Source organism: Protomyctophum bolini, assembly GCF_963924005.1.
Source record: "Protomyctophum bolini genome assembly, chromosome: 9".
NCBI lineage: Eukaryota > Metazoa > Chordata > Actinopteri > Myctophiformes > Myctophidae > Protomyctophum > Protomyctophum bolini.
In genome coordinates, this window is record NC_137870.1 from 43,461,816 (window position 1) to 43,486,967 (window position 25,152).

Sequence of the window (25,152 nt, forward strand, 5' to 3'; positions counted from 1 at the left end):
AGTGTTTAAGTACAGAGGATTTCACTAAGTATAGTGTTTAAGTGGTTAGCATCTTTCAAACAAGTATTTGCAAACTTAGCGTCTGCACTTTCTTAGGGGCATGTTCACACCTAAGACACAGCTGTCTTCTCTGTGTCTACGGCAGGGCTCAAGACTAACTTTTTTCACCACCGTCCCGGAACCGTCCCAAAACACAATTTGAACCGTCCCAAAGTGAATGTATACCGTCCCCCCCCCAAAAAAGAGGAAAACAAATAAAAGACACCAAGTAATGGTTGCAAAGACAAAATAACTTGGTAATGTGACCTGTGTGGATGATGCACTGGCACCATTGAGTTGAAAAGGACACTTTCACATATTCTGGATAGAGTGGATATACCAGACAGTTTGCTCAATGGTACATGTAGCGGTCGCCACTGAAAGAAAGAAGGTCAAGACTTTACTGATGGCATTTCATTTATTGGAATCCATAAAAAACCAACGTGAGAAACACAGGAGAGGACTTGTTTTATCCAAAATGAATTAATAGCACAGGCACTCTTCACATACTAGAGCATGTCTGAAATAAATCTGAAATCAACATGTAATTATGAAATCATGTACATATATCTACATGCAATGTTAAGAGTCCACAGAAGTGAACCATTCAAGCCTGTTTTCTCAAAATTAGGTATAAGCCATATCTTTAAAACTGGTGGGTCAAACTGAACAGCCAATATTTGAAGCTACTGTATGATTCCCTGCTTTCAGGTGACATGAAAAGAACAAAAAATATTCAATGTCTTGAAATAGCCTATTTGAACCCTTTTTAAAAGACAAATCATAAAAAAATCATTTTTCCTCTCTGGGTCGCGCAGGTAAATAAATCATATAAAAGTACATGACAGTGACAAGTGTGTGTGTGTCATTTCAGTCCTTGAACTGAGGTCTTCGTGACCTGCAGCCACTACTCCACCATTGTGTGACTGCCTTCACAGAGTCATATTCAATTACAGGAGGGCCATGGACTGATATGTGCATGAGGCAGTTGAGCATCTCATTGGAGAGGCAGGACCTCCAGTCGGACTTGATCCTCTTCATGGTAGAAAACCCACGCTCACAACAAGAGGAGCTCATGGGGAGGACCAGACTGATCTCTGCAATGACCTGCATGTGGCAGAACTGTCCGTCCTGTCCAATCTCGCCTTGAACCAGCCGTTGCCACAGCAGCTGGGAATCTAGGTGCCTGTAGTGCCGGTTAACAAGTACCTTCAGGTCAAGCCACTCTCGCTTTGCCCCCTGCACAGATTCAAAGGCTTCACATCTGTGAAGAAGTGGATGGAAATGCTCCATAAAAGCATTCAGCTCAGTTGTGCCAAATGTTGCCAGATCATTGGTGTCTTCTGGCCAGTTGGACAGGTCAAAGAGTGTGGATATTGCCTTCAAAACACCAGTCTCCAGATTCTTGAAGCGATCTGACACAAACTTACAGAAGCTGTCAGTGAGGCGACACTTGAGTGCGTTGAAGCTGGCATCATCAGCATTGGTCCTACTGAGCACGACACCCTGCCAACTGTTTTCTGCCCCAACCTCGTCCACAAACGCCTGTAGCCTTGGACCTGGGTTCACCTAGTTAAAAACAAAAAGAACATTTTTTTTAATACATTTTTAATTGCAAAGAGCATATTTTAAACATTAGTGCAATGCCCATTTAAAATATTAATATTTTATATGCAATTTTAATTACTACAACCACCAAACAAAATTAGTTTTTTGAGCAAAGCATTATTGTATGACAAGACCACATAAACTTCTTCCCACTGGCATCCCATTATTATTATTATTATTATTTGTGTACATTTCCTTTGCTTGATGTTCTGTGTAAAGCACATTGCATTGCCTTGTTATTGAAATGTGCTATATACAGTATACTGAGTATAGGAATGATTTTCAATATGAATGACTAATATAATATTTCACATCTCCTGTATCTCACCTGCATGGCAACAAGAGATAGTGTTGTTGTCTCTAATCCATCAGACACCATCTGTAAGGTGAGGCCGTCTCGCTGAAACAGAAGGCTGAGCTGCTTCAGTTCTGTTAGGACATCTAACATCAGGTGAATGAAGAGGAGCATTTTGTACTGCTTGAGGGACTGCAACACAACCTTTGCTCTCCCTTTCATGGCTGCACTTGCCTCCCTGTCGTTCGGATCACTGGCATGGTTTTCAAAGTGCATCATTATGGGCTTGTAATTCTTCATCAAGGCCTCCAAAGCATTTGACATGTGTGGTAGCCAGCGGGTGCCTTCTGTGTTGCCTGGTCTCACGATGGGGACCTCCATTGCTTTGCCAATTTCCTCAAGCTCTCGAGAAGCCTTCGCAGAGCAGGTGTAGTGCTTATGGATGGCACGTAGCGTTACCTTCAGGTCTTGTAGCTGGGAAAGCTGTTTAACGCTATCAAGGGCAGCTAGCTCTAGGCGGTGAGCCACACACCAAATAGAAATGAGAGAAGGACACAAACGCTGGAGTTTGGCACTCACTCCGTTATTAACACCCAGCATAACTGAGGCCCCATCACAACCAAAGCCAACGAGCTGATTTTTCAGGTCCTCCTCTCCCACTCCGACCTCCAACAGACCAGCCAGAATGGCATCCAAAATGCCCTGGCTGTGGGCATGCTCCAGGGCAACAATTTGAATCAGCTGGTTCACTGGCTTGCCATTCTTCAGGTACGTACAGTAGATCATCTCTTGGTCTTTCACAGAGCGGTCTACTGAAGAGTCAGACATGACAGAAAAGAACCGAACCGATTTCAGGGTTTTTTTAAGCTGATCAGACAAGCAGGCACCAATGGCACAAATGAACATGCGACATGCCACATCATTTGTATATGTCGCGCCAAGATCCAGGCCGTTCTTATGGTGGAGTGCAACAAGCTTGGGGAACATTGTGAAAGGGGCCTCCTCTTTGGCTAGAAAGTAAGCAATATTGAAGAGCTTCACCATCTTCTCCTTAACAGTTGCATCAATCCGGTCAAACGCTGACACCAATGCTCCTCCTTGAGGATCAGCTCTTGCCTTGAGAGCGATGTCTGATGACTTGTGTGCAGTTGTATCTTAGGGACAAAAAAACAAAAACATAGAAACGAAAATAAGTGATGGATATTGACTTTTATTATATGGATTATTTGCACATTTGAATGAACACTACTGCTGTTATCGATTATATAATATGTACTCTGCACATTTTCCAAGATGCTTTCTATTTAAATATTTGTATTATATCAATATTTACTTAAATTTATTAATGTGTTTCTTTAATATTCTATTGCATTAGAATGCCAGAAAACATTTCACTGCTTTTAAGTCACTATTATTATTACCTGCATGTTCCTTGATGGTCCTCAGTCTAACCTTGTCCCCTGTTACTCCATGAAACAGGCTGTTGCTCTTGGCCTCAGTCTGACAGCTTCTACATGTAGAGCAGTACATGAGTTGAGCTGCCTCGTCAAAGGCAATGAATGGATATGATTTTTTCCACTCTGGAAGAAATCTTCTCTTCCGTTTGGCAGCTTCATAATTCTTCTGTAGATAGAGGAAAATACACAGATTTAGTCAAAATGCTCCCAGGTGAAACGTTTTCGCACACATTATACTTGTATGGAACATATTTAGTACATTTAAAATAACGCTGTATGTGAATCATTTTAAATAATACAATTTAAGATTGCACTGTGCAGTGGTTGGCGGAGCGAGGATCATTATATCTACGTTCCGCCATTGTCTCTCAAGGACCTGTCACGTCTCAAATTAACAGTGACTCTTCAAACATCATGTTTACATTTACTCAAGTTACTCAACTGACCTAGTACTTAACTATTAAATCGATTGTGATTTTAAAACTCGGGAGCATGCATGGATTACATTTTTGTTTTGTTTGGCACATGCGATATATGCGAAACGCCCGAGGCGAAGACAACCTTCTGCGCCCGGGGAAGGGAGGATTCTTGGGGCAAAAACTACAGGTGCAGTCGGTGTGTGGTGGAGCCGTGGGGGTGTGTGAGGGGGTGTGTGAGGGGGTGTGTGAGTGAACAATCATTTACAACGAACTATATTATTAACAACTCTGGATTATTTTACCTTAGAATTTGAAGCAGCTCTCGTGTCACTAGTCTCTGGCTGTTCTCCGTCGTTTGCTTTTTCTCCCACTGGACTTATCCTCTTCAAAAAACGCTCCATTGTTCCACTCCACTGATCATTAAGGTAGAAGGTACTAGAAGCGCGCCAGTGATACTGGCAACATATATTGAGCAGCATTCTTTATTTCGCGGGGTTCTCTCTGCAGTAGTTTGTTGTGATACTTTTCTTCTCCTGCTTGTTAGTGTTGCAGCGTGCCGGTGCACGGAATGTTGCGCCGACATTTATGCAGAGTGGTGTCTTCATGCTGCCCATAGTTGCGCACGATATGTGCATTTTCAATGCAAAACACCTTTACGTCCCGAAAACGTCCCGATAAAGAATAATTACCGTCCCAAATACATATTTTAACGTCCCCGGGACGTCGGGACGCCGCTAATCTTGAGCCCTGGTCTACGGTGTCTCCTGTGTCTTCAAGGCTGTCTCGTCAAACCATGTGACTCCCATTGAAAATTAATTGCGAGCTTGCTACACACAGAAGACACAGGAGACACAGAGGAGACAGCTGTGTCTTAGGTGTGAACGACCCCTTACTCTTTACAAAACTGAAACATTACCATTATGTGCAACACAATTTCTATCTAAGTGTGGAAAAATACTTGCTTGGCCTACTGGCAGCGTGAACAAGACATTTGGCGCTGATCTCTCCAGTAGTTTGTGAGATTTGATCACCACAGTAGTTTGTGAGATTTGATCACCACAGTAGTTTGTGAGATTTGATCGCTACAGTAGTTTTTGAGATTTGATCACTACAGAGGCAGACTCAAAGACACCTTTACAGATGCACAGACACATAGGCAGACAGATTCACAGACCCATTTACAGACACGCAGACACATAGGCAGACAGACTCACAGACCCATTTCCAAACGTACAGAGCTATGCAGTGGATTGTTTTTACATGGATTGTTAAGCTACCATCGGTCCACATTTCAAGCTTTCATTGTCAGAAGTGCTTATGTTTCATAACGTTATGCACTGTGACTAATTTGCTTCCAAAGTAGAGCTTGGGTGTGAAGTATAATTTAAATAATAATAAAACATGAAATTCAACTTTTTCAATTTATTTTATGTTTTTTTATCCCCACAAATAACCAATTTTGAACAATCAGGCTTTCATATCATATAAAGGGTGCTTTAATGGAAATTGCTCTCAGGAACAGCTCAACTGATGTTGTCCTCATCATCATGTCATCAATGTCACCCTACTTTGTATAATTCCACCTCTTCTTCGGTCTTCCGTTGCAAATTTGCATTTCCACTTTGTTTACAATGTCCGCCATTGTTGATTTTCCAAGCTGGCATGGAATGGAAACAAGCCTACTTTTATCTAGCATCAGTATTATAATGACTCAAATATTAAATAATCTGCATATCAGCACCCCCACCACCTCAAGGAAGCTCTGAGAAGGAAGAGAAGTGGTCACGTGACTGGGCTGCGCCATGACACTTTCATGGGAGCCAAACTTACACCGGAAGTGCAATGAATACATGGCAGTGAATGGAGCTGGCTGGACCAGCTCATAACAAACATTATTTATGAACCATTGAGACCTTTGTCATATAATCGGTTCAGGAATATAAATTCAGACATATCACAGGTTGTTTTCTAATCACTTACTTTTCGATTTGCACAGAGTGCACAGTCTATAATTTTATCTGAGGATCTAAACAGCAGCAGGTATCGTTTCTGGCTCTGAAGTATCGCGATACCTGGTACCTGGTACGTTCAGAAAGGTACTTTGTTCTCTTTAGATACCATACCTCTATAAAAATACACAGTGTACACATCGAAAAGCAACACAGCAGACAATAATGTGTTACATGTTCTGTTATTTTCCAGAAGTGATTACTTTACAAAATGTCTCAGTCATTCATAAATAATGTTTGTTCATTAACTCCAGTGCATTCTGCAACTTCCGGGTGTAGTTTGGCTCCCATGAAAGTGTCCATGAAACTGTCATGGTGCAGCACAGTCACACTTCCTTCTCAAAGCTTCCTTGCACCACCTCAGGACATTGTGGTATTGCAGCTAAAACTGCTTTCAAAGTCCAGAAAGAAATGACAAGGACTGGTTATATCAGAGTGGTGATTGAGGCTCAAACCATTAGAAATAGGTTTGAGGGACATAGACAATATGATATTAAATATTAAAAACTGTTTTAAAATGCATGTTATCTCTGCTTTAAATTGTTTCAGAATTTCATGATTCAAATGAAATATTTGCTGTAACATCATTATTCATTTTGGTGTTTAAGTAACTAAATATATGACTTCGCGTAACTTTTTTTGTATTTCGCTAAAGTCTTCCTAAAACTTTCAGAACTGTAGTAACCTGTAGTTAATAACGGTTTAGTCAATCTTATCTTGGTAGGTAATGGCTCTCATTTTGTACATGGAACATGGAAGAAAAATAGATTTACATTTTAGGAATCCAGTGTTGACCATCATGTTACGTTTCTGCTTCTAGACATCCTGCACATGGTTGTGTGTAAAGAGGAGGTTTCTTCTAAATGGGAGAGGAGCCCCAGTCTGCTCAAGGAGGAACCAGAGCCTCCACACATTAAAGATGAACAGGAGGAACGTAAAGAAGAACAGGAGGAACTACTTCAAAGACCAGAGGAACCTGGGTCAACGTTGACATTACTAGCAGTGAAAGGTGACGATGAAAATGATGATGATGAAGAAGATATATCTTCCCACTGCTCTGAAGTTGAAGTTGAACTTGAATCTGACACTGAAGTCACTGAAGACAGTGATGATTGGGAGGAGACAAGTGAAGACGATAATGACGAATGGCATGACAAGAGTTTCAGTTACTCGGGTTCTCTGAAGAAGCACCAGAGTGTGCGCACGAGAGAAAAACCTTTCCAATGTAAACATTGTAACAGGAGTTGTACCTCATCATCTTCTCTGAAAACACACCTCCGTGTCCACACTGGAGAAAAACCTTATCAATGTAAACATTGTGACAAGAGTTTCAGTCAGTTATGTCAACTAAAGCCACACCTCCGTGTCCACACTGGAGAAAAACCTTATGAATGTAAACATTGTGACAAGAGTTTCAGTCAGTTAAGTCAACTGAAGACACACCTCCGTGTCCACACTGGAGAAAAACCTTATCAATGTAAACATTGTGACGAGCGTTTTAGTCATTCAGGTTCCCTGAAGACACACCAGCATGTCCACACTGGAGAAAAACAGGCTTATCAATGTAAACATTGTGACAAGAGTTTTAGTCAGCCAGGTTCCCTGAAGACACACCAGCATGTCCACACAGGAGAAAAACCTTATCAATGTAAACATTGTGACAAGAGTTTCAGACTTTCAGGTAACTTGAAGGCACACCTAGATGTCCACACTGGAGAAAAAACATTCCAATGTAAACATTGTGACAAGAGTTTCAGACAGTCAGGTAACCTGAAGGCACACCTTCGTGTCCACACTGGAGAAAAACCATTCCAATGTAAACATTGTGACAAGAGTTTCAGACATTCAGGTAACCTGAAGCCACACCTTCGTGTCCACACTGGAGAAAAACCATTCCAGTGTAAACATTGTGACAAGAGTTTCAGAGAGTCAGGTACACTGAAGTCACACGAGTATGTCCACACTGGAGAAAAACCATTCCAATGTAACCATTGTAACAAGAGTTTCACAAAGTTAAAAAACCTGAATAAACACCAGCGTATCCACACAGGTGAAAAACCTTATCAATGTAAACATTGTGACAAGAGTTTCAGACATTCAGGTAACCTGAAGGCACACCTTCGTGTCCACACAGGAGAAAAACCATTCCAATGTAAACATTGTGACAAGAGATTTACCGCATCATCTTCTCTGAAATCACACCAGCGTATCCACACAGGAGAAAAACCTAACAAGAGTTTCAGTCGGTTAGGTCAACTGAAGACACACCTTCCTGTCCAGACATAGAAAAACATTTCCAATGTAAATATTGTGACAAGAGTTTGAGTCAGTCAGGTACCCTGAAGACACACCAGCTTGTCCCCACAGGAGAAAAACCATTCCAATGTAAACATTGTGACAAGAGCTTTACCGCATCATCTTCTCTGAAAACACAACAGCGTGTCCACACAGGAGAAAAACCATTCCAATGTAAAATCACTTACATCTTTTAAAACAGGAAAAAAAAGTCCACCTTTCAGCAGGCCCAATGGAGAGGAAATGATCACTTCTCATTTGTTGCGGCTAACTGTTAGCACAACCCCCAGTTCCCAGTGCCACCATACGCGTTCACTTCAACAGACGTACTGCTTGTGACGTAACGCTCCGCCATAAGGAATCTAACTAGCTTCCGCTTCTGGAGGAATGCTCCGTCTGATATGCTTTATTATTGACATCAAACCGGATCGCTGATTTAAAAAAATGCATTATTATTTTGGCTTGGCCTTTCCTTCTTTAGCTATCCTAGACCGGGTTGCGCAACCGTGCCCCCGTCCGCATCCCATTATACAGGCTGACTAAAAAGCTGAATAACTTGAAATCTACGGAGCTCTCCGTGGTTTGGATAAAACGCTCGATGTTCGGAGGTCTTTGCTGTATATCCGGTGGTCTAGATGGAAACATTGGCGCTTTCAAGAGCAATGATGGATATAGTTTAGCTCGCTAGCATTGACGCTATTTATTTAGCATTGAGATGGACGCACACAACAGGATGTCTGTACTGTGTGTGCACCCTCTAAATCGCCTCGGCAGTCTGAGGTTGGCTGTGCGTCCAGCAGGGGGCAGTATATGAGTTAAAAGACTGAGTTTTTCCGCCCCCCCACACACACACACACATTAGTATCATTGGCACAAGCACACACTGTTTACCTTTCGTCAGAAGCTGATTGGCTGATGTACATATTGAGGCTAAAAAGACCTGAATGACATTTTGTGATGATTTGATTGGCTGAGCATGGAATGTGATGCATAATGATAAGAGTACCCCTCACTTCACACAAGTGTGATTTTTGTCATTCTTCATGTCATGTCTATGAATTGCATTGGGCCTGATTGGAAACAAGACCAAATATTTTTTGTGTTCTCCCTTTTGGAATCCAAGTTTGCTGTTATGTCAATAACAATCAATATAACCTAGAAATTGTCATTGGTCGATTTGCCTGTCTGTTTCCTGATTGGTTAGTCATTGCGACCGTTTATTTTTCTCGACCAATGACAAAGCTTCTAGGAACATCTTTGAATGCAGATTACGGCCCCTAGATATGTCACAGAGACTACATTTTGTTGGGGAGCGTTCTACCCATTGCTGGCTGTCAAAAAAAAAAAGAAAAGGTAATTTCGACATTATTGCTTATAGCAGCTTTAATACATTTGTATGTGTACTCATTAAGATAAATACTTGTCTGATTGGTTTGACCTGTTACATGTATTACATCATACTTTACCTGCGGAAATGAAATGCACAGCATTGTTGAAATTAAACATTGTAATTGTACGCAAATATATCTGAAAATAATATTTGCAGTAGCCAATAAAGTTTTACCCCCACCCTCCCCAATTTAGGTCACATTCATACCAGAGAGCTTTGCTGCGATTAAAACTAATTCTGCTGCGCATTTTCAGAAAGTGCACTTCGTTTGGCAGGTGTGAAGGCTCATTCGAATCGTAATGCGTATCAAAGAACCCCATTATACTCCGAGCAAAAACGGGGGTTTCGCTTCTCTTCCAATCGCACACGATTACGATTCGGTGCAGGTGTGAATGCAATCCGCAGTAAATAAAGGAAATGAAGCAAACAATGTGGCGGGTGAGGAGCTGAACACAGTTGGAGACGGAGAGGCATATTTACGCAGCGCAAAGATGTCCCGTTACCGTGGATAGACGTGGTCGAATGAGGAGACTGAAGCCCTGATCGAAATGAGGACGAGTACATTAATCAATTGCTTAAGAAAACACATAAACACTGCAGTGCTGTGTAATAGTATTATAGCCTACAGAATATTCTGTCTGTCTGTGCGTGCCGTAAACATTGAGTGCTGTCACTGTGTGGGGACTAGTGGGGACTGGAACTTTCATCTCAATAAACGTGTAAACATTTTGCGCTGCTGTCTGTTATATCAGTGCACTCAGCGCTGTGCCTCCATGCCCAAAAGTGCGTGGCGTGGCTGCATGTGTATAGTGAGAGAGCGAGAGAGCTGGGGGGGGGGGGCAGTCCCATACGGCACGACACATGCATGTTATGAGTATAATTGTATCACCATAGATTTCACTGTGTTGTAGGCTAGGTTTATGAATGGAACACATTGATAAAGGTCCCCCCTGCTGCGTTTCCAATTGCTACGGATGACAGTGTGAAGGCAAACCGCAGCAAATTAAATATGCAAGAATCCCAAAATCTCCGCCCATACGCATGAGTCTACCGAAGTATTAGGTGAGAATGTGTCATTAGTCTGCATGCCAATGATGTCCTCCGCACACACGTCTTTGTGTAGTAACTGGCACTGCTGTTGTATCCTACTGAGCGGAGCCCACGTGAGCCCAGCTCACCTAAAATGAGCTGTGATTGCCTCTTTCTCTGGAATGTTCATTAGGGAAGTTCGAAACTTTGTCCATTTAAATATAATCGGTAAGTATTCAAGTTTGTTAAGTACTCAACAACTATAGCCCCCCCCCCTCTCCCCGCATTAGGGGAGTTAGAAACAGCCTCATACATGACTGTATTAACTCCCTTCATTAGGGGAGAAACAATCTGTAGGAAGTTTGATCATCCAATTACATCATATTTTAAATAGTATAGAAATACTACTCTATTCTACTGTTCAGTATAGCAGGATTCCGATTTGGCACTTTAAAGGAGCTCGATTGTACACAAGGTAAACCAGCATATCTGGTCACATCCTTTCACATACCAGATACTGTATATTAAGGACATGTCACACAAGGGTTCCTGCAATCATCTTTTAATAAATGTCTTGGCCCAGATTAGAAAACTGAATGAATTAAATAAACATTACTGGGCATTACTCAGGAGTCAGAAAATAATTATCTTAGCTACATTTTGTCTATTGTCTATATATACACACACACACACACACACACACACACAGACATTACATTCATGAATCCACTTGCTGACCGGCAGTCGGTATTGAGCAAATTAGTTTGATAGGCGTTTATATGTGACCATACATTAACATCCTATAAGGCAAGATTTTCAAGATAATATTTGTTTGGTCACAAATAAACCCCTATCAAACTAATTTGCTCAATACCGACAGCCGGTCAGCAAGTGGATTCATGAAAAGTGTTGACGAATCGTTCCGTCTCTCCCATCAGCTCCTCGTGCCTTTTCTCCTCTGCCTCCTGGATCAGGGCCTCCAGGACAGCATCAACTGACAGGCGGGTGGGGGGGGGGGGGGGGGGGGGTCAACGGAGGACGGGGTTTCAGATGGTACAGGTGTTGCTGGCGGTGTCGTGGGGGTCGCTGGACCAGGGGGAGCTGACTTGGACCAGCATGATGCAATAACGACCGGTGGGGTCACGGATGGTTTTGACCCTATTGCATCATGCATGTTCCTCCCAAAATAGCCATGTTGATGGGGTTTGTTGCTGTTGGGTATGGGACATCTGCAATAACCTGTTCATTTGGTGTCCATACAAGGAATTTACAATGTGTTTGTATACTTTAGCACCTAATAAAAGGCTCTAAATGTCCGTGCTGCTCCAGTCTGTGAAGCACCGGATCATCCGTTTCAGGCTTGAGAGGCGCGTTGGTAGACTTAATTTTGAATTTATCTTTGTTTGACCGTTTTGGCTTATCTGAAATTCTCTTCCTTCCTTCCTTGACTTCCTTATTGACATCCCATTGTACCGCCTCCCGAGCGGCGACTGGCTAGCTGCACGTCCTATAGTTACTGCCTCTGATTCGCAGACCGTATGCATGCAGGATGTTTATTGTAGGATAAAAATGTAGGCCTATGTGTGATGTGTGTGAGTGGAAGAGTGGAAAACCTTTTGAACTGTTAGATTTGATCCATCAAATGGTTTCTATATTATAAGTTTATATTTAAAATATGATTTAGTGAAGTTAGACTTTGATGAGATGAGATCACAGTATAGCTGTTCCACTGTATTACACGGTACCATGCCTCCCCCTAGCGGCCGTCTATGGTATGTGCACAGTGCACGCTTCCAGCAGCAGCAGCGCTAGACTGCGCATGTGCAAAGCCCTATGAGCGTTGGTGTGAATGTTTGTTATTAATATACAAAGAAAACTAAAAGGTTTCGTTTGAAAACAGTGTCGTCGTCTTAGCAGCTCAACCCTGAAACGTACAGCAGGTAAGATGAACTGATTCACCCAATTGTTTTTACTACGTTATAGTTTATATTATTGACTCTTTTTTTAACATGGAACGATTCACGAGTCGTATTTCTCTCATATCTGCTTGTTTGTAATACATGTAGGCTATCCTAAACAAGCAGTAGTTAATACTAGCAGCAGTAATACTGTTTGTTTGTTATAAGTGTATCCTAAACAAGCAGTAGGCCTATAGTTAATATACTAGCAGCACTGCAGTAATACATTATATTGTAACTTGTACTATGCATCCACCTCCTGGTACCACAGCACCTCAAAGGCCCTTAAAACAAGGCTCCAGACCTCCCAAAACAAACTGGTCAGGCTCCTACTTGGCCTCACCCCCCGAACCCACCTCACCCCTGCCCACTTTGACAGGCTGGGATGGCTTAGGGTCGACGACAGAGTACAGCATCTTGCAATGGGTCTGGTCCACAAGATTAGATACACCACCAAGATACCCATGTACCTGTCTAAATACTTCCTTAATGTAAACGAAGTCCACACCCACAACACCAGAGGGAGTGCAACAAACCATGTACAACCCAGATTCGGCACAAACAAGGGGCTAAATTCTTTTCGCTCCTATGCGACCAAAATGTGGAACGCCCTACCAACAGTCATTAAGACATGTGAATCCCTTGGCTCCTTCAAAACTGCTCTCAAAGGGCACCTACGGATGGCTGCAATTCGAAACTGGCCTCTGTAAAAGCTGAATTTTTATCTGGATTGTACTATGTTTTTGTATGGACGTGGTGTTGGGTGCCTGCACATATGCACACATGGCATAAACGCATGGTGTTGTGTGCAGGCGCCCTACACTCTGTCTTTGTACTATGGATTGTACTATGTTTTTGTATGGACGTGGTGTTGGGTGCCTGCACATATGCACACATGGCATCAACGCATGGTGTTGTGTGCAGGCGCCCTACACTCTGTCTTTCGTTTTCTTTTATCCCCCTGTTCCCCTCACTGTATATATATTTTTTTCCCTTTTCGCTTCCTATATGATGAATTCCTGTTCTGTTCTTAACTACATAGAAGTGTCTATTTGTTTGTCTCTAAATGTTTTGATGAATTGAACAATGTGGACCCTGTTGTAAACAAGTGTAAGGCTTAATTGGGTCGTCCACTCACAGTTAACAGTCTTTGTATTGAGTTTGTGCTCGAAATGTACTGTAATTCTGCAAACTGTTAATAAAGATTTCAATCAATCAATCAATGTACAAGCAGTACAAAATAAACCGAGAGAGAGAGAGAGAGAGAGAGAGAGAGAGAGAGAGAGAGAGAGAGAGAGAGTCAGAGTCAGAGTCAGAGTCAGAGTCAGTCAGAGTCCAAATGCACATTTCTGGCAGCAAAATACGTGTGGAGTTTTCATCAACTGAGGGACAGCCACTAGCAGTGGACAGAACAGAAGAGCCAGGTATATTTGGCTGAACATGCAGGGTCATTAAGTTGCAGTTGTGTTTGTTAATTTATCTTAATTGATACTGTATTGCTTACATTATTGTTTGGATGTTTTGTTGCATGTATGCTTTTGCAATGTAGAACATATTTATCATGCCAATAAAGCCTTTTGAAATTGAGAGAGAGAGAGATGGGGGGGGGGGGGGGGGTAGATTGATTTTTTGGACATTTTATTCACAGTATGTAGAATAAATGTAGGTACATTTCAAACTAATGCACAGGCCAATAATACAAAAACTGCTTATTTGAGGACGAAACTATGAAAAGCACTATTAAAGACTTGTTTAGCCTACATCAGGGTCCTAGATTTTTTTTATCAATGAGAACATTTAAAGACATAGACCCGTCTATTTGATACACAACATAATTAAGACAATATAAAAAGGGAAAAATAAAATAACTTAATTCAACACCTAACATCATCTGTGCAGGCACACGTTACCTGTTATTTTAGTTTGAAGTTATATTGCATTGCATCGTGTATATGTTTGTGTGACATGTGGATTTCATTAATAGCCTATCCACAATTCATGGACATTTTAATGTAAAGTACAAACTTTACTGGGGGTTCCCAGAGGGGCTAACACAGACAGTATACATGAAAAAGTTAATTTGATAGAAAAAATATATAAGTGTAGGCCTATGTGTGAGTGGAAGAGTGGAAAACCTTTTGAACTGTTATATTTGATCCATCAAATGGTTTCTATATTATACATTTATATTTAAAATATGATTTAGTGAAGTTAGACTTTGATGAGATCACAGTAGGCCTATAGCTATTCCACTGTATTACACGGTACCATGGCTCCCCCTAGAGCCCGTCTATGGTATGTGCACCGTGCACGCTTCCAGCAGCAGCAGCGCTAGACTGCGCAATGTGCGCATGTGCAAAACCCTATGAGCGTTGGTGTGAAATATGTTTGTTATTAAATACACAAAGAAAACTAAAGGTTTCGTTTGAAAACAGCGTCGTCGTCTTAGCAGCTCAACCCTGAAACACAGCAGGTAAGATGAACTGATTCACCCAATTGTTTTTACTACGTTACGTTTATAGTTTATATTATTGACTCTTTTTTTTAACATGGAACGATTCACGAGTTGTAATTATCTCAGTCATATCTGCTTGTTTGTAATAAATCCCTAAACAAGCAGTATACTAGCAGCAGTATTACTATTGTAACTTGTTTGTTATAAACAAGCAATAGTTATAATACTAGCAGCAGTAATAATATTGTAACTTGTTTCTTCTAAACAAGCAGTAGGCCTACTACTATAGCAGCAGTAATAACATTGTATCGCTCCTCCAAAGGGAGCTATAGCTCTCTTGGCTACGTGGCTTGTTGCCTGGCCTGCCCTGCTGAGTTGGAGATCAGGCTAAGATTCCAGCTCGTGCCAAACGTTACAATATACAGTGATTGGTTGCATAATCACTATTAATGTCAACATAACGTTACATCAGTGTGTTTTGTAGTGGATAGTGGATGGGGGGGGGGGGGTAATGTACCCATTCTACAGTATGTAGAATGGGTACATTTCAAACAAATGCACAGGCCAATAATACAAAAACTGCTTATTTGAGGACGAAACTATGGAAATCACTAAGAGTCGTTTACATCAGGGTCCTCCATTTTCAATTCATGAGAACATTTAAAGACATAGAAAAAGGGGGGACAAAAGGAATCATCATATTTAGGCTATAGGATGGTTCTGTTATGACTTCTCCTCTGGATGCTGTAGTATTTAGATGGTTCTGTTATGACTGCATGTTGTAGTATTTAGATGGTTCTGTTATGACTTCTCCTCTGCATGCTGCAGTATTTAGATGGTTCTGTTATGACTGCATGTTGTAGTATTTAGATGGTTCTGTTATGACTTCCCCTCTGCATGCTGTAGTATTTAGATGGTTCTGTTATGACTTCTCCTCTGCATGCTGTATTGTTTAGATGGTTCAGTTATGACTTCTCCTCTGCATGCTGTAGTATTTAGATGGTTCTGTTATGACTTCTCCTCTGCATGCTGTAGTATTTACTATTTAGATGGTTCTGTTATGACTTCTCCTCTGGATGCTGTAGTATTTAGATGGTTCTGTTATGACTGCATGCTGTAGTGTTTAGATGGTTCTGTTATGACTTCTCCTCTGGATGCTGTAGTATTTAGATGGTTCTGTTATGACTTCTCCTCTGCATGCTGTAGTGTTTATATGGTTTTGTTATGACTTCTCCTCTGGATGCTGTAGTATTTAGATGGTTCTGTTATGACTTCTCCTCTGCATGCTGTAGTATTTAGATGGTTCTGTTAAGACTTCTCCTCTGGATGCTGTAGTATTTAGATATAGGCCTACAGTTAAATAAAGTAAAAAAGGGAAAAACATGACTTTGACTTTGTTATGGAGGCCAGTTTCGAATCGCAGCTCTCAAGTTAAAAAAGTGTGGGCACCCCTTATGTACTCTGTCGTCATCCAGGGGCCACATGCGGCCCCCACCTTCACTTCATGTGGCCCTCAGGTTAATGTCAGAATACTGATATATTATTGTTTCGCAAACATAACCCGCTTTAATTACTTCAGTCTAATTAGTAGCTTAATGAGTAGTATTAAAATTATATTGTCTTTTTTTATGTCCAATGTATTTGTATTTAGTTTATAAAGTTAACATCATCATTTTTCGACCGCGGTCGAGATCATGGATTTCACAATGTCACGCCAGACTTCCCAGTCCTTCATTGCCATCCCCAGTTCCTGCCTACTGATGCGTGTGTCCCTAGCGATGACATCAGGGAACGACAGTTTTCTACCTCTGGTCTGCTTTGAGGCAGGACTCCAGAGAAGAAGGGAAGATATAATCTCATTGTCAGCGCTGTAGCAGTGGCAAACTGTTCTTCTGAATTCGACTAGTGAAGAAACACGGGGAAGGTTGCCGTATATCAGTCGATGGGTGGCTCTTCCAAGACAGGTTAACATACAGTTAACATACAACCTATAATTAAAAGCAGTTGATAGGCTGAATGTTACAATTCAGAAAATAGCAACAAAAATCGTATCAAGCTTTGCACACACCGTCTGCGAACGCCGCTCGTCAAAACAGCCGCCTCCGTTATTTTCAATGAACCTTTCGCACACCGGTGGCGCCCGACGTGCGCTCACGCCATATACAACCTACAATATACTATAATTTACTCCATCAGAGATTCAAAAGTGCTAGCATTGTAAATCTCAAGTTAAAGGGGTCGCACGGTATATACGTCACGGTCGCATCCCTTGAGGTTTTCAAATACCCAGATATATTTGTTGTGTTCCGTTTTATATAGTATGACCAATTATTAATACTCATCTGGATAATTCACTATAGGTAGTTGAAAAGGTCAGGATACGCCACTCCTCCATTAACCTGGGTTATTTTCCCATGCAACTATTCAGCCAAGTTAATTATACAAGTTGACAACGGTAAAACACACCGTCGGAGCTCCGCGGTAGGTAGAACATATTAGTAAGCCTGTGACATGTTCAACATATAGACATAAATAACAAAGTCAGTCAGGATCGGGATGTATTATTGAGAATTCCGCTCTTCAACGTCTGTGCTCGTAGCCTCGTAAAGGCAGTGACGTCCCATAAATGGGTAACTCATTCAAGGTGAAATACATCCTCTATTGAGAAAACAACAATATATGTTGACAAAGATACTTCATACATTTGGAAACATATTTTTTATTCAAATCAATATAGTCTTCAGTTCATTTCATATTATTTTAAAAGTAGTCAAGTCAATCCTATTGATCCTATTTATCAATCCTATTCTAACAGACCAGAAGTGGGGACGCTGTCTCATTTGGGGGCGTGAAATGTGTGGTCCCTGCGAGTCTATACTTCACCAAATTTCTCCTTTAATTTAAAGTTCTCCTTCCGGGGGACGGATTTTCGTCTTGAGGACTTCAAATTGGCCACTTATGAGATCAGTGAGAATCTGCAAAAACATTTAATAAGAGGGGTGTATGAAGCCTGCATGGCCACGGTGTGAATGACATTAAGTCATCAAAACGCAGCATATACTTGCTACTAGTAGTAAGAGATCTCTCCAAAGTCCAAATGACCAAGCTTCCATTCACACTCAAATAATATATCGATCAGCTGCTCAGAATGCACCACGCGCTGCTGAATGTAACCCAAAACAGCAATACCGAAGTGCTGGCGTGCCGGTGTCGTGACTCGTGCTCACTGCTGCGCAGACAGTAAATAGCAGATCTGCAAGTTCGCAGTTTGTCACGAATGCTACGCGCTGTGAGCTTGTATTTCTGCTATTTGCTGCACACAACACTGTGCGCAATTATAAGTCTGTTGTGCTCGATTCGATGTCCCCCTGCTATTCTGACTTAACACAAAGTGTGCTAACGACTCCCGCAAACTGATTACCCTGTACGCTACGATGATAGCATTGGACGACCTTTTCCTAGACCGACAGTAAATGTTCTCTTATCGCGAGAATCACACAGCATACCTCAAAAGAAAGCTTAACTTGTCCACTCCAAATTTTTATATATTCTTTATTTTACCATCTTCCATTCTAGGGATATGTACCTTTATGTAACACCTGCTTTTGTAGTAACGTACTCTTCTTGAACAGAAAGCCTAATTAGGAGCGGTTTTATGTCAGACGCTGTGTAGCTAGCCGAGTTCGCAGAGGGACGGTGGTGTTTTTTCCTCCGAGGTGGAAAGACTGTTGTGACACGGTTAGTGTTGCTGCCCACCTCCCGTAACAACAGCGCATTTGCATTGTTCCATCTTACCGTCGTTGATCATCATGATAAAGAAATAACCGCTCACCGAGGGACGATACAATTTGTGATAGTTTTTTGATTTGAGTATGAAGAAAAAAGGAGACAAAAATCTGACCGGCTTTTTTCTTGCTTTAACCCCTGCATATTGTGACGTGTGGGGACAAAAGCTGTACAGTATATAACTCAGGATTTCAATTCCAATGATAGCAAAAATATTGCTAAAACAGTAATATGCCATTAGGCTGGCCCTCTGGAATGAGTTTGGAAATATAGTGGCCCTTTGGGGTGAGTGTGGAAATATACTACCTACCTAAGCCATTTCAGCGGCAGGCTATGGAAATGGGCAGGGGTGAGGTGGGTTCTGGGAGTGAGGCCAAGTAGCCTGACTATCTTGTTTTGGGAAGGCTGGAGCCTTGTTTTAAGGGTCTTTGAGGTGAAAAAGGTCACTTGATGTGGGCCAGAACCAGTTGCGAACCCGCGCTCACACACATTCACTCATACAGCATTGTTTTTCAGTCTGTTTTCTCAGTCACTGCTATAAGTAGCTTCTCTCTCAGAGAGAGAGAAAAAACATTTGAAAGTAGAACAATTGAATTTGAAGGGAGAATAAAACATTTGAAAGTAGAACAATTACATTTGAAGTGAAGACATTACCTGTCTAAGCAAACATTTACATCTGCAAATTATCTGCAGTTGTAGTTACTACACAACATGTTTTAAGCAGGCCTACTTTCATACTAGAGTCTAGTATGTGAAGAGTCATTTTGGATAAAAATAATAATAAAAGGTTTTCTCAACCTCTGAACAGTTAGTCTTGCCACCATGACTGTCTCTGTGTCAAAAAGAGTCACAAATAAGTAGGGATGTGTAAATGTGTCAAAAATGAAAATCGATTAGCATAATTCAATATTAACGATTAATCGATTTTTTTTTTTTTTTTTTTTAATTTAAAATAAATTGAAAAGTAAGAAGAAAACAATTAAAAAAGCTTCAATTGTGCATGGAAATGTTTTTTATTCTGTTACTTCTATCCACAGAAATCCACTGCAATGATGCATCACACACACAGCTTGAGACTTTGGTAGGCCTGTAGCCCTGGCCTGTACTCAACATACTGAAATCAACTGCAGTAAGGCCTTAAGCCTAAACGAAAAAAAATAAAGTGAACAAATTACAAAATTACCAACATGCATTGTGTGGCTCATAGGCCTATACTCAATTATAGGCTCAAAATAAGTCTCTCAAACATTTCAAATTATCTGATCAATAGACAATAGGTTTGCAATATTTTAACAATAACCCGGAATAGCCTCTTCACACCATACTAGTGAAATGGTACACTACAGTAGTAGGCCAAGGGGGGGGGGGGAAGCAAATTAACTTTAATATTTTTAAACAAATAGCTTTTTTTGTCGGCCATGGCATATAAAAACGAAAAATATGTAGGCCTATTTTAACACAAATTAATTAATTAAATCAGCCTTTATAGGCTACACGATTGGATTGAAAATAAAAGGCAGGTGAGGTGCGGGGCTGCGGGCTTATGTAACTCTTACCTTACAGGCAAATCATAATAGAAAGTGACAAGCGAATGAAGTCGCATCAATAATAAAATTAGTCCAAGTTTTTATTGAGGAACAGAAGCATGTCCACGTGTTCTGGGAGGAGACGAGTGCGCAGCCTGTTAACTAAAAGTCCCGCCGCGGAAAACACACGCTCGGATGGGACAGACGTAGCGGGGATGGCGAGGTAAGCCCTCGCGACACGAGAGAGCTTGGGGTAATTGTGTGCATTCGCTTTCCACCACACCAGAGGGCTTTGTTGAGATGGGATGCACGACTCACGTGCATACCTGTCCATCTCGGACTCGTCAAGTTCATTGGAGAAGTACTCCTCTCCAAAGAAACTTTCCATTACGTTTGCCCGGCGTTGCTTTGGGGGCGGTGGCGCACGCCGTGGCTCATCTTCATCATCAGCGGAATCATGTGGTGGTGGTGGTGGTGGTGATGATGAGGATGATGGCGCTGCTGCAGCCTGAGCACGCTCTTCAAATGTTTCAAGTACAGTAGCCAGTTTGGCATTGACGGCATCTTTAACGTCTTGGTTAGACACAAACCGCATGTGTTTGTGTCGCGGATCAAGGACTGATGCAATGAATGCCACTCTCTTTGCTGTCTCGGTGTTGTGAGGTTCCATGCGCCTTAACAGTGACTCCGACACTGTGCGTTTGAATTCTGCCACCTTGGATGAATCACCTGTAAATTAAATTCACATTGTAAAGGCGTCCATTAGTTTTTTATTGCACCTGAAGAGTAACCTAATTAGAAAAGCGTTATTTAAATTACAGGTATGATTATTATTATTAATATTAATATTAATATTAATATTAATATTAATATTAATATTATGTTACCTTCAGCTGCTGGAGCCAGATACTTAGATAGCAGTCTAAAGGTTACTGGATAAACCATGGAGATGGACACACCATTCTCTCCGCTCAGTGCTGTTGTTGCCACCTGCAGCTCTCGCAGGACAGGGATCAGCTCCTCCATAATGTGCCAGCTAGCGTCCGTTGGCTCTAGTGTGCGGGCATCTGACAATTTCGTGAACATTCTGTCTGACAGAACTGCCGAACAGGCCCACCTCTGTTCAACAAGTCTTGCAAACATTTCATAGATCGAATTCCATCTGGTGCGGCAGTACTGTATTAGCTTATGCTTGTCCTGGTGGCTGCTGCCCTCCTCCTCCTCCTCCTCCTCACGGGCCGGGACACGCCGCATGGCCGCTTGCTTTGCTTTCAGAGCCTGGCTAGCCTTGGTGCTGTGGTGGAAGTGGCTTACCAGTCTACTAGCTGCTGAGACAACATTATTTATGGAATTGATTTTGAAGCCATCATTTATTGCCAGCTGCAATGTGTGTGCAAAGCACAGGCTCGAATCCCAGGCCACCAGTTCCCGTGTGGCGAGTGTGATATTACTGGCATTATCGTGGACACACGCTATTATTTTATTTTTCAAGCCCCACTCTTGAGCTGCAGTTTTTAGCCCGTCTGCGAGGTTCTGAGCCGTGTGACTTTCGGGCATGGCGCGTGTTTGTAACACAGCAGCTTGCATTTCCCACTCTGCATTCACAAAGTGACACGTTATTGTAACGTATGAATCAACTGTGAGTGAAGTCCATGCGTCTGTTGTAATGGCCACTTGGTCTGTGTTGGCTAGAGCAGTTTGAAGACTCTCTTTGCGTTTGTTATACAACTTTTCTAGACGTAGAGTGACGGTTTTCCTAGTTGGAACGCTGTACTCGGGCTCAACGTACGCCATTAATTCCCGAAAACCCTTCCCCTCTACGAAGCTTATAGGGAGCATATCTTTGGCCACCATCCTGGTTATCAATGCCGATATATTTTCGCTGCGGCTCCGGTCACATCTGCGATAGGGTTGAGCAAAGTCTGTCATGCGTGGTTGTTTTGTTGCATCCTCTTCGCTGCTAGTAGTACTCACCAATGTAGGGTGCACCTTATTGATATGTGATAGCATCATTGTTGTGGAGCCATGGTATGCCATTTTTGCATCACATATGTCACACTTGACTTGGTTATCATTAATTTTTTTAAAGTACTGCCAGGCTGCAGAACCTTTTTTGCCGCGTGCCTTCAACATCATTACTTCCTTACTCCTTTGACCTTAAGCAGCGCAGGTTGCATGCATTACCCTTGATTGAGAGTGACGTGAAGGCTACCACACCCCATCCTGGCCCAGGATGTTTAATATTGTTTACATAGGTAGGCCTATCCTCTAAATGCAGTTAGGCCTAATATATTGGCAGGGTTTGTATGACAATATAGCCTTTGCAAAATATTAATTTTATTTAAAAAAAAAACTTATTTGTAGGGATGGGTCCGATTATCGATTATTGATTTTAAAAATCGATTTCGGGTCTGATTAACGATAATCGATTAATCGATTAATCGGACCCATCCCTACAAATAAGTTGCTCAATTCCGACAGCCAGTCAGCAAGTGGATTCATTATATTAATTTAAGTATATAGGCAATATTTTAGGCCAATAAGAAAAAAACTGTATATAACAAATATCCCACTCCACACCCCCGGCTGCCGGACTATAGGTCTCCAGTTATTAAAGTCCTTCCTTATTCACTTGATTTCAGACCGGAGTCCAGACTACAGGTGAAGATGAACTCTCCAGACTCGTAAGAACTGCAATACCCATGATGCATCACTCCCAGGTGAAGATGAACTCTCCAGACTCAACCATGGACGTTTCTATTAAACAGGAAGCTGAAGAAGTTTCTATTAAACAGGAGGCTGAAGATGTTTCTATTAAACAGGAAGCTGAAGACGTTTCTATTAAACAGGAAGCTGAAGATGTTTCTATTAAACAGGAAGCTGAAGACGTTTCTATTAAACAGGAAGCTGAAGATGTTTCTATTAAACAGGAAGATGAAGACGTTTCTATTAAACAGGAAGCTGAATATGTTTTAATTAAACAGGAAGCTGAAGATGTTTCTATTAAACAGGAAGCTGAAGATGTTTTTATTAAACAGGAAGCTGAAGACCACCCACACCTCAGTAAGTTTCATGCCTTTCTTTAACACATTAAGACCAAAGTAACCCCCTTGTACAAAAAAGGGAGTAAATTAGAACCCGGCAACTACCGCCCTATTTCTATTCTAAGCACCATCTCTTGCCACTAATAAATTAATGTACGAGTTCCAATCCGGTTTCAGAACATCCCACTCCACTGACAAATGCCTCCTCTATTTGATCGACCACATCAAACACGAGGTTGATGATGGCAAATACTGCGACATGGTCATGCTAGACCTACAAAAGGCTTTTGACACCGTGAACCACTCCATACTGGTTAACAAGCTAAAAGCTATTGTTTTTGATAGCACATCGGTGAGCTGGATGCGATCCTACCTGGAGGGGAGAGAACAGATGGTGGAGGTGAACAGAACACTGCCCCCCCCTCCCAGTGAGCTGTGGCGTTCCACAAGGAAGCATACTAGGCCCCTTTACTGTTCATAATATATGTAAACGACATGTCATCAGCTTGTGAATTTCAGAACTGTAGCAACCTGTAGTTAATAACGATTTAGTAAATCTTGTCTTGGTAATAGCTCTCATTTTGTACATGGAACATGGAAGAACAAAATATTTACATTTTAGGAATCCAGTGTTGACCATCATGTTATGTTTCTGCTCCTAGACATCCTGCACATGGTTGTGTGTAAAGAGGAGGTTTCTTCTAAACAGGAGAGGAGCCCCAGTCTGCTCCAGGAGGAACCAGAGCCTCCACACATTAAACATGAACAGGAGGAACTTAAAGAAGAACAGGAGGAACTACTTCAAAGACCAGAGGAACCTGTTGGGTCAACGTTGACATTACTAGCAGTGAAAGGTGACGATGAAAATGATGATGATGAAGAAGATATATCTTCCCTCTGCTCTGAAGTTGAAGTTGAACTTGTATCTGACACTGAAGTCACTGAAGACGGTGATGATTGGGAGGAGACAAGTGAAGACGAATGGCATGACAAGAGTTTCAGTTACTCTGGTTCCCTGAAGAAGCACCAGAGTGTGCACACGAGAGAAAAACCTTTCCAATGTAAACATTGTGACAAGAGCTTTTCCTCATCATCCTCTCTGAAGACACACCTCCGTATCCACACTGGAGAAAAACCATATCAATGTAAACTTTGTGACAAGAGCTTTAATAAATCATCCTCTCTGAAAACACACCTCAGTGTCCACACTGGAGAAATACCTTATCAATGTAAACATTGTGACAAGAGTTTCAGACAATCAGGTTCCCTGAAGACACACCTTCGTGTCCACACAGGAGAAAAACCATTCCAATGTAAACATTGTGACAAGAGTTTCAGACAGTCAGGTACACTGAAGATACACCAGTATATCCACACTGGAGAAAAGTCATTCCAATGTAAACATTGTGACAAGAGTTTCAGACAGTCATATACACTGAAGATACACCAGTATATCCACACTGGAGAAAAATCATTCCAATGTAAACATTGTGACAAGAGTTACAAGGTCTCGGGTACACTGAAGTCACACCAGCTTGTCCATACTGGAGAAAAACCTTATCAATGTAAACATTGTGACAAGAGTTTCGGTCTGTTAAGTCAACTGAAGTCACACCAGCTTGTCCACACTGGAGAAAAACCATTCCAATGTAAACATTGTAACAAGAGTTTCAAAATGTTAAATTACCTGAATAAACACCAGCGTATCCACACAGGTGAAAAACCTTATCAATGTAAACATTGTTTCAAGAGTTTCAGACATTCAGGTACACTGAAGTCACACCAGCGTATCCACACAGGAGAAAAACCATTTCAATGTACACATTGTGACAAGAGCTTTAC

General features: G+C 41.6%; 1 protein-coding gene across 1 annotated transcript; it reads right to left on the reverse strand.

Moving 5' to 3' along the window:
* Window positions 1-909: 909 nt before the first annotated feature.
* Window positions 910-20,654, reverse strand: LOC308321895 (zinc finger protein 862-like; the record flags this gene model as incomplete). The annotated part of the gene is made up of 4 exons (XM_080772990.1): window positions 910-1,608; window positions 1,976-3,096; window positions 3,364-3,452; window positions 20,593-20,654. The coding sequence occupies 4 exons, from the start codon at window positions 20,652-20,654 to the stop codon at window positions 910-912; spliced, it is 1,971 nt and encodes a 656-aa protein (XP_080629116.1).
* Between the last annotated feature and the right edge of the window lie 4,498 nt (window positions 20,655-25,152).